At 44.4% G+C, this 10000-nt stretch overlaps 3 protein-coding genes across 3 annotated transcripts in view; 2 read left to right on the top strand and 1 right to left on the bottom strand.

Annotated features, from left to right (window-relative positions):
- The first annotated feature begins 1373 nt into the window (after nucleotides 1-1373).
- Nucleotides 1374-5435, top strand: LOC130405639 (zona pellucida-like domain-containing protein 1). Its single transcript, XM_056610814.1, has 11 exons — nucleotides 1374-1455; nucleotides 1639-1757; nucleotides 2051-2277; nucleotides 2471-2661; nucleotides 3478-3550; nucleotides 3646-3743; nucleotides 3977-4063; nucleotides 4147-4318; nucleotides 4828-4930; nucleotides 5021-5050; nucleotides 5281-5435. The coding sequence occupies exons 2-11, from the start codon at nucleotides 1664-1666 to the stop codon at nucleotides 5433-5435; spliced, it is 1230 nt and encodes a 409-aa protein (XP_056466789.1). The 5' UTR covers nucleotides 1374-1455; nucleotides 1639-1663.
- Nucleotides 5436-5891: 456 nt separating this feature from the next.
- Nucleotides 5892-7593, bottom strand: zgc:162608 (uncharacterized protein LOC100037332 homolog). The gene is made up of 3 exons (XM_056611634.1): nucleotides 7363-7593; nucleotides 7170-7269; nucleotides 5892-6973 (listed from the first exon to the last, which is right to left on the bottom strand). The coding sequence occupies exons 1-3, from the start codon at nucleotides 7409-7411 to the stop codon at nucleotides 6085-6087; spliced, it is 1038 nt and encodes a 345-aa protein (XP_056467609.1). The 5' UTR covers nucleotides 7412-7593; the 3' UTR covers nucleotides 5892-6084.
- A 1888-nt stretch (nucleotides 7594-9481) lies between these two features.
- The window catches only part of LOC130406493 (uncharacterized), a 28235-nt gene continuing 27716 nt past the window's right edge, over nucleotides 9482-10000 (top strand). Inside the window, exons 1-2 of the mRNA XM_056612106.1 lie at nucleotides 9482-9775; nucleotides 9863-10000. The exon at nucleotides 9863-10000 is cut by the window's right edge and continues 13 nt beyond it. Coding sequence (XP_056468081.1) covers nucleotides 9869-10000 — 132 coding nt within the window. The 5' untranslated portion in view covers nucleotides 9482-9775; nucleotides 9863-9868. The remainder of the gene's footprint in view (nucleotides 9776-9862) is intronic.

Here is a 10000-nt window from a genome sequence, read left to right as displayed (position 1 = left end):
GGGAAACCTGAAACATGCAAAGACATTGGTGGGGACGATTAGGCTTTGTGTTGCAACATGAAGAACAACAACACTTTGTGCAAACCAAGAAGACAAAAGAGATCATCGTGGACGACAGAAAGTCTAAAGGTGGCACACACACCCATCTCCACATCAACTGAACAGAGGTTGAGCGTGTCACCAGCTTTAGGTTTCTGGGGGTCCACATTTCTGAGGACCTCTCCTGGTCCATCAGCACCTCTGCCCTGATCAAGAAGGCTCACCAGCGCCTCTTCTTCCTGAGGAGACTAAAAAAGGCCCAACTGCCTCCTCAGATCCTGTTGAACTTCTACCGCTACGCCATAGAGAGCATACAGACCAACTGTGTCACAGTGTGGTGTGGTAACTGCTCTGCCTCTGACCGGAAAGCACTGCAGAGGGTGGTGAAAGTGGCACAACGCATCACCGGTTCCTCTCTCCCCGCCATCGAGACTGTCCAGACAAAGCGCCGCCTGCGCAAGCCGCGCAGCAACGCACAATACCATTTTCCTCCCAACCATAGACTGTTTACCCTCCTTCCCTCTGGAAAGCGGCAAGCGCTTCTCTCGGCACCTGGACCAGCAGGTTCAGGGGAAGCTTTTTCCCTCAGGCTGTTACCCTACTGAACTCCACACCCATGTGACCGCCCCAACCCAACCCCCTGGCCACTGCATCACTCATGACTACTTGTCCTTATATCTGCCTGTACATTTGACACTGCACTATCTATAGTACTTGACTGTATATAATGTATCTAATATCTAATAACTGTATCTAATCCACTATTATTATATTATCATATTGTATATTATATTATATATTATATTATCATATTATCATACTTTTCATACTTACCGTACTGTCTATCTATGCTGCTCTTACCCATTATATCTGTTATATCCATCTCATGCTGCTCATACTGTATTCTCTACTTGACTGTTTTCCCTACTCTTGCACTATCCCACCCTATTATTTAAACTATACTGTACTTATATTGCACTATATGACAATCATTTTCAAACTGCACCTCAACAGCTCTTTTGCACTTCTGTTTAGATTTTTGTCTCTGTAGGCCTACTTGTACTCTGCACAATGACAGTAAAGTTGAATCTGAAAGTGTGTTCATGTTTTCTTTTTAGGCTTGAAACCAGCAATGAGACTAAATGTATGTCCAGGTGCTATGTTTAATACATGTGTATGTGTGTATGTGCATCGACACAGTGAATATGTCATAATTATTATAACTTATTTCATAACGTGTCATGTATTCAGTGTCCATGCCGGTGTATTGTCGTCGGGGTCTCTATTTATCAGGGGGCGTGCTCAAGACCGTCACACTTCTTTGGAATGAGCTCGGAGGCCATGCGGGAATATAAAAGCCTCATCCCACCTGTGCTGCTCTGACAGAAACTCCAGCTCAAATATCCTCTCTCCAAGGTAGGACTATATAATCACTGCTCAAATCACAGCGGGGCTAGTCTGCATTTCAGTCAGAGAAATCCTAAAGTTAAAGGTTTTCATATTTATTTTATAAATCAGAAACGTATTTAATATCTGAATTGATAGAAGCGTGCATTGTATTGTTTGATTGTAAGCTTTCTTGTCTCCCACAAAATACAGGAGTAGTGCGTACCTTCCAGACACCATGCTGCTTCACTTATGTCTCCCCCTGGTGTTGGTGTTTATCCAGCCCACTCTCTCCACCTACAACTGCTCGTCTGAGTATGACCGGGTACCAGGTAAAGTATAATAAATGATGAATCTCGTGTTTAAAATGATCCAAAATATATGATAGAAACTAATATTTTGTGTGAAAGAAAAACATATTTTTGTAACGGAAATGCTAAACAATTATTCAGAAGAGATGCCACGCCATATTTTTAATCATCCTCACTGTCTCCTAAATATTTGTAGGACGAATCATACATATTCATCTAACTGCCTTTCTTTACTCTTTCTACATTTTTTTCTTCACACAGTCAAACACATTCATCCAACTCACTTCCTTTGCCATACTCTTCTCCTTCCCCAGACAACACTGACATGATGGTGGACTGTGGCACCAGCATGATCACGCTCGAGGTCAACCTCTGCTCGGCCCAGTGGGCGGGCTTTAATGCGACGGGCCTGGCACTGAACGGGGAACACAGCATCCCCGACTGCCAGGGCACCATCCACACGGACGTGGTCCCTCCTGTGATCCGCTACCAGCTCCCTGTCAATCACACACAGGCTAACCTGTGTCGCCAGTCGCTGCAGGTAAGGGATGGCCGCGTGTTATCCTCACAGGGTGCTCCCAGGCAATGGAGAGGGGTTGTCGTTTTTTTTTGGTACATGAATGGAAATAGATGGAGGACGCGGAGGAGGGCGGAGAGAACCTGCCCATCTGAAGCTTTTGTTGCTGCGGGTAGAAGTGACGTAGTTTGTGATGTCTCTCTACTGTTTCGTTTAGATCGTGGATGAGGCGCCCGACCCTTCGGGGCACTTCGGAGATTTCTCCACCGTCCAGTCGTTGATCATCACCGGCTTTGTGGACACGCCGGGCTCCAGCGAGGGCTTGATCAGCTACGCCACTGACCTCTACTACCACTTCTCTTGCCGGTACCCGCTGGAGTACCTCCTCAACAACACACAGATCATAGCGTGAGTCTCAACCCCCGCTTTTTGAATCAGAACACCGCCTCCATCAGGCTGACCCTCCATCCATCCTTCATGACCTGTTGTGGACCCACTGGAGTCTACTCCGGCGGGAGCTTGGAGTGTTGGAGGGGGTTGGCCTAGCCTACATACGTTGTCTACTGGTGTAGAGAGAGTCTACAGAGAGGTTTATAGAGGGGCTCTTTAGAGCGAGTCTATAGAGGCTCTATAGATACTCTAAAGAGACAGTCTACAGAGAGGTTTATAGAGGGGCTCTTTAGAGCGAGTCTATAGAGGCTCTATAGATAGTCTAAAGAGACAGTCTACAGAGAGGTTTATAGAGGGGCTCTTTAGAGCGAGTCTATAGAGGCTCTATAGATAGCCTAAAGAGTTATTCTATCAAGAGATTCTATAGAGAGAATCTATAGAGAGGGTGTATAGAGAGGGTCTATCGTATACACCCCCTCTATAGACCCTCTTTATAGACTAACTGTATAGACTCCATACTAGTCTATAGAGATGTTGTGTATGGAGTGAGTCTATAGGGAGGGTCTATAGCATAAGTCTATAGATAGATTCTCTAGGGAGAGTCTATAGAGAGAGTCTGTAGAGAAGGTCTAAATATTGCATGTTGCTTCAGTTGCGGTTAGACGGTTAAACCCAACATGTTGAACTTAAGTGACTCAGATTCAGAGCAGACACAATATCGCTTTTCAACGTTTATGATGCGATGCAAATGTGATTACTTTTAAAGCACGGTAGAATGTAAAAACACATAGAATGTATGTTTTTCTTTTTGTCAATTTTCTTGATGTGTGTCAGGTCTTCAGTCTCAGTGGCGAACAGGGACAACAACGGAACCTTCATCGACACCCTGAAGATGACCGTATATAATGTAAGGAACGCTCCTTCACCACCTTAATGAGGTTATCTAACTAGGACCTGCATTCAGGCTTGGTTGTATGTTTCATCCTTTATGTTTGCTTTAAGGACACAAACTATAATCATCAATTGCTGGTGCCCGTCAGTGGACTCGAACTGAGAACCAAAATCTATGTTGAAGTTGAGGCTGTCAACATGACTGGGAAGTATGTAGTGTTTTAATATGCTATTATACCATAAGGTACTCGGTTTTAAGATGATGTGATACTATACTACACTTCACAATGTTTTAAGTTGATATTATACTATACTATGCTATACCGTGTTTCAAGAGGATATGATACTATGCTGCACTTTACTTACTTTACTGTGTTTTGAGTTGATTTTATACTATCCTTTCACAACCCAAACCCCTCAGCAACTAACTTTCCCTGGACAGTTTCAATTTGTTTCTGAATCACTGTTTTGCGACATCGAGCCCTTATAACCTATCCCAAACGGAGCGGCACAACTTCTTCATTGCCGGGTAAGTTTGTCAACGTAAAGCCATACTTGGGAAACAGCAAACGCAGCGTGTGATGACCACCGTCTCCCGCTGATGCTCCCCAGCTGCTCTGTGAACCAGAAGGCCGCACTCACCATCAACGGCGTGGCCAAGAACTCCCGCTTCAACTTTGAGGCGTTCCGCTTCGTGGAGCACCGAGACCAGGAGAAGTCCAGCATCTACCTCCACTGTATTCTCCGGCTGTGTGAGCCCACCAAGTGTCAGGAACTGATCGACGTGAGTTCAAGGGGGTCTATCTGTTCACAATGACCTCCTTTAGTTTGTTATTGTTACGTGAGCTCGTCTTCACAGGGGTCCAAGACAAGAGGACTTTACAATAACAAACATTGGCATTCAATAAAATGAACCAAAAGCGAAGAGAAAGAGAATATTGAATATTGGCATCAACACAACTTGAAAGCGTGTCTTTTTTGGATTGCATCTCTTGTATGGGATATTTCCAAGTAAACTAGAAGCAGTGTTTATTAGCGCAGAATAAAACATAGCAGCGAAGTAATTTGATCCCTGAAGATTTGATACGATCGTGCCAAATTGAAACCTTTCCCATTGCAGGGCTTAAACATTATGAAGTTACAATGGTGCCCCATTTCACAAACTAAACTTTATTAATTAAGTCACATTCATTACAACAGTTAAACAAATGCAGTTTCTTTCCATATGTAAATGATTATCATTGTGACTGGCTGGTGACCCTAAACTAACTTGGCTGAGGGGTTGTGTTGAAGGCCTGTACTAGTCGAAGAAGAAGGAGATGGGCTCGCTCCGTTGAACAGGACACGGAGGAGGTGGCCACAGTGTCCTTTGGTCCGCTCGCCATGGGCAGAGGAGGTGAGGCCCATGCAGCATGCCACAACTATTACTGATTACAGTATTCAGTAACTGCAATGATGTGTAATCAATATATTTTCCACCCTATAGACTCGTCCCTTGCAGCTGAAGATGAAGATGGTGAGTTCATGGTCATCCCAAGCAAAGATCATAGTAGGCTTTTTTTGTTACCAATTAAAATACGTTTTTTATTACAGGTAAACAAAAGGTATTCTTTGCATATTATATAGTGTATAACAATTTTACTGTACGTTGTAAACAACCTGTCATTTTGCTTTGGATGATCGCATGTTTGTTGGATAATAGCATGTAAGCAATGTTAATTTTTCTCTCTGGACCTTTATGCGCAGCCGCAAGCCAATCCCCAGCAGAGGACAGCAGTGTGACAGCAGTGGTGCTGGGGGCGCTGTTTGGATCTGCTGCTGTCACCTTGGTGATCCTTGCCAGCTGGATGGCCGTCAAGAAGTTCTACTACTCAGGGGCGGGCCTTAGTGCTTTTAACTGACGTGGTCACACGACAGGTCAGCTGATGCTGCCACACCATAACTGTATTCACTGCAGGTCATGGTAGGGGATTAGTTCAAATACTCTCAAGATGTATTCATCTGAAACATTGATCACAATTATGCTTAATTATACTAAGCAATCACTCATAAGTGATCCCTCAGCTGTCCTAGTCATATTTTACTGTGTTTTTTCTGTATAACTGTATTATGTATCAATATGTTATATTGGTGAATGAGGGATCTGTATCGGAACTCCATCTATGAAATCTATGAAAGTAATGTTTCAGTGCTGTTTTCTCAATGATCAGCGTGTGAATAAACAGCGGTATGTATTAACTCATGATGATTTACAATGCTTGGAAATAAAAAATATCAAGCTCAATTGATGTCTGATGTTATTATGATGCTGTTGCTGCTTTGGAAATAAACACAAAATGCAGAGTTAAAGAAGACTGTCTTTAATGTCATAAACGGGATTTGTAAAAAAGATACAAACAAAATTTGCACATAATGTTTAAAATAAAATGTTACTTCCTTACAAGCGCTGTACAGTTCACGAAACACAGTCAATTGTTTCTGATAATCACCACAATACTAATTTACATATATACACACAATATTTCATCTATATACACTAATGCACAAAACTCACTGCACCAAATGCAGAATGTCCTGGATCAGAGCAGAGAATTTGGCCGAGAAGTCGTCCTGCAAGAGACTGCCGGGCTGCGAGGAGTCAGCAGGCGAGGACGGGGCTCCAGGGGCCTCCTGCTCTTCCTCCATCCCCAGGAACAACCTCTCAATCCGGGCCTGAAACCCTTGGGTCTGAAGTGCTGCCCTTTGGCAGAACTCGCTCACACTCGCCGTGACCTCGGTCTTCAGAGGCTGCGAGGTCACCAGCAGAGCGGTGAGCTCAGCCTTCAGCGCCCCCAGCCTGCTCTGCGCCTCCAGCCGGGTGGAGCTCATCTCCTGGGCCAGCCGGCTCCTCATCTCGCGCCACATCTGGCCCGATCGCTCCTCCTCCTCCTCCTCCACCGCCCCGTCTCCTCCCTCTCGTTCCCTCTGCTGATCCATCGCCTCCGACGCCTTGCTCTGGAAGTCGCCGGTGACGTCGGTGAGCGTGGCCCCGCCGCGCTCCAGGGTCCGGCTCATCCCGTGGAAGGCCTCCCTGTACGTCGAGGGGCCGGCCTCTGCCCGGGCCTCCGCCTGCTCCAGCCCTCGGAGGAAGAGGCCGAGCTGGCCGCACATCTCCCGGGCGTTGGTGCTCAGGGAGCTCTGGAGCTGCTGGGTGAGCGGGGCCAGGCGCTGCCTCATGTCCCCCAGGGCCCCGGCGGCGGCGGCAGCGGCGGCACGAACCGGCTGCGGGGACAGCCTCTCCGTCAGCTCGGCCAGCTCCTGGCGCATGCGGACGCGCAGCCGCTCGGACTCCGTGTTGAGCTTGTGTCGCATCCCGTCTTCCATGGGGCGTTTGCTGCGGCCCTCTCCCTCTTCCGTGGTGTAGAGGTCGCTGCTGTCCATGTAGCTCTTGTAGGCCCCGCTGTGGGATGAGAAGGAGGAGCAGAGGAGAATGAATACAGCGTATTTTCAACACTGAAAGGTAGATAGAAGTAGAACGTTTATTGGGATGAAAATGCATCTGGTGGACAGCCGCTATCCGATTTAGACGGTTTGTCACCACCATGTGCCAATGAAGATGGCTTTGTGTTAGATGCTCTTCTACTTAACACACTTACTCCACATCCCTAGTGTGTTCCGTCTTATCCTGGGCCTCGTTTTCCTTGGGATCGGCCAAGGCGATCTCTCTTTGATTGGCGTTGGGATAAAGCGGGAATGCTGAGGAGAAAAGCATATCTGTGAGAACCTTTCATTAAAAAACTAAAATCGCTTCTGCATGGGAGCACGGAAAAACCACAGATGGAATCCTACCTGAAGTTGTTAGGAGTGACATGGTAATGATCAGTCCTTTGAAATACATGATGATGTATATTCAAGAAAAAATGATGGGCGTTGTCTGAGGTATGAAGGTATTTATCGATTCAAAACGATGTGCAAGATTCTCCAAATACTTGAGTTGTGGCAGCACATGCAGCACTTTTTGGCCCTAAGCTGTATAGCAGCTGGTTCAGAGGCTGGCTGTCTGATCCCTGTCTTATAAAGGCTCCTGTTATCAGAAGCTATAAACACTGCCTATGTCAACAACCAGTACGTGGAGGGTCCCCCTGATAACCGACCTCAATGTATCACAACACAGTCCAACACAACACAGCAAGACAGCGCAATACCTCACTATGAACACACACAGACACACATACACACCAACCGTGATACAGAAACAAATACAAATACAAACACAAAAACACAAACACAAAGAATCAATTGATACTCAACTTGTATAAAATGATGCAGATCATATCTATCTGATGGTAATCAATTGATGCACAACTTGTTATTGTAAAAATGGATGCAGATCATTTCTGCTCTCTGTCTGATGATCACTACTACTACTACCAAACAAAACCACAAATCAAAAGGAAGACAGAAAGATATGATGGAAAATAGATAGCATTTATGAAAAGTTTCCACATCCTGTTCTGACATTTATCTGAGGGAAAGAGTTCAAGCTGTTAATTTTACAAAGCTATAAAAGGATAAAAACTTGTCAGGGTTCTCAGCTCTGCCCCATATCATTCCATGTCCGTGTCCCACTTTGCTTCGAGAGCTGATTAAATACTTTTTGAAAACATTCAACTGATTTGTCTGAGCTAGATTCTTCTGTCCCGTGCAATCCCTCAACCAACCGGCAGGGAATTCTGTATATTTGGTAGATTCTTGTGGTTGTCACAGACAGTATATTGTATGAATACAGTGTACAGTGTTTTTGGTTTTGACACGTAAGCTTCACAACATGGGTGGTCAAATCATGGAGGAAATGTACGTACAGTACAATTAATTAATTGTGAATACATTATGTGTGTGTATCACTCATGTAAGATGCGCAGAACACATTTATTAAGTCTCTTGTTTTGACATATTTCACTCAAATTTGTCCTGGTGCAGTCCATTATATGATTAGCATTTTTTTTGTGCCTCTGCTAAATATGGGACTTTATTACTGACATTTGAGGCATGGAGAACGAGGAAAGAGTTATTTATTTAGGTGAAAGTTGAAAGCTAGTCTGCTTACATAAACCCAGAGTAGGAGCAGGAGCATAGTTCATGGTTAACATTATGAAATTTGTAGGTTATTCCGTAGCCAGGCAAAGTCCATCAATTGAATACAACAATAGTGTCTGATTAGAAATGCTACATACCGCAAACTGTACACTACACACACACACACACACACACACACACACACACACACACACACACACACACACACACACACACACACACACACACACACACACACACACACACACACACACACACACACACACGCGCGGGCGATTACTTTGATTTACTCTATTTAACATGACATTATACCATAGATTATTTGAAATTATTAGTACATTTATGCTATTATTTCAGCAAATTACAATTTAGATATTATTCAATAACAAAATACTATTGTTAGATATTACATCTATCTATCTACTGATTACGTCATACAAATTATATTCAATAATAATACACAAAAAAATATTGATAAATATAATGCAAATGTGTAAGACTCCATAATAGATGTATATTCATTTTCAAGGTCAACATCTGATAACAATGTTATCACTGATGCTGAAAATTATACAATCCGAAGACAAGTATGTATCTCTCTTATGTAACCAATATCTTACATTTTACGTAACCAAGTCAGAGATACAGGCTACTCTATATACTAGATATACTTAAGTGAGGGCCACAGGTGCACAGCACATCAGGTCACGTCGCTACAACGTATGCCTAAAGCAGAGTCGCATCATCGAGAATGTGAAGCCAAATCATTAATCAGTTTCATGGTGGGATTGAGAAGAACAAATACTGTAATCTGACACGGGAAATAGGAGCTCTCTGCAGGCTCGATTTCTCTCTCCCTCTCTCTCTCTCTGGGCCACGCTCACCACTTTCACGTCATTCTACCTCACAGGGTTTATAAATCTTTCAACAGGTGACCAAGTGAAAGTGACCAGAGTGCCAGAGATCTCAGACCTCACCCGCCCCTTACCTTCCTGCCTTGGTTGGATCAGTCCAAGACAGCGCTCCAGCAGTGAGGGTGTTTAAGCAGGTTCATGTGAAATGACAGATTAGAGAAGTATTGGTCAGCCGTTGCGTTTCTTAACAGATTATAAGGCCTCATTGTGGAATAATATAGAAAAATGGGAGCATTTTCCATACAGCATGGGTGAGTCAGGACATTTAAAATACTCCTTAAAGATATTAAATAGCGCCCAGCCTAATCCTAAGAAGCTCTGCTTGTCTTTTCCTGCAGCGGTTCATGAGCTATTGTTGCCTGAGTAGAGCAACAATGCTGAAGCCAAAAGGAACTAAGGGGTTCTGGTGTCTTTGGGTCGGTGTTCTGGTCCAAGGAAGCAACCTCGGAGGAAACAGCGACCACCAACAGAGGCCT

The sequence above is a fragment of the Gadus chalcogrammus genome, chromosome 16 (assembly GCF_026213295.1).
Source record: "Gadus chalcogrammus isolate NIFS_2021 chromosome 16, NIFS_Gcha_1.0, whole genome shotgun sequence".
Classification (NCBI taxonomy): Eukaryota; Metazoa; Chordata; class Actinopteri; order Gadiformes; family Gadidae; genus Gadus; species Gadus chalcogrammus.
Note: the sequence above shows the minus strand (reverse complement) of the source record. Positions and strands in the feature narration are given on the sequence as shown.

Bases quoted from the DNA above. Each gene is read 5' to 3' on its own strand.
- LOC130405639 (XM_056610814.1), top strand. From the start codon at position 1,664: ATGCTGCTTCACTTATGTCTCCCCCTGGTGTTGGTGTTTATCCAGCCC. The intron at 3,551-3,645 runs GTAAGGAACGCT...GTTTGCTTTAAG, and splicing joins TGAAGATGACCGTATATAAT to GACACAAACTATAATCATCA. The intron at 4,931-5,020 runs GTGAGGCCCATG...TCCACCCTATAG, and splicing joins GCTCGCCATGGGCAGAGGAG to ACTCGTCCCTTGCAGCTGAA.
- zgc:162608 (XM_056611634.1), bottom strand. From the start codon at position 7,411: ATGTATTTCAAAGGACTGATCATTACCATGTCACTCCTAACAACTTCA. The intron at 7,270-7,362 runs GTAGGATTCCAT...TTTTCTCCTCAG, and splicing joins GTCACTCCTAACAACTTCAG to CATTCCCGCTTTATCCCAAC. The intron at 6,974-7,169 runs GTAAGTGTGTTA...CTCATCCCACAG, and splicing joins GAACACACTAGGGATGTGGA to CGGGGCCTACAAGAGCTACA.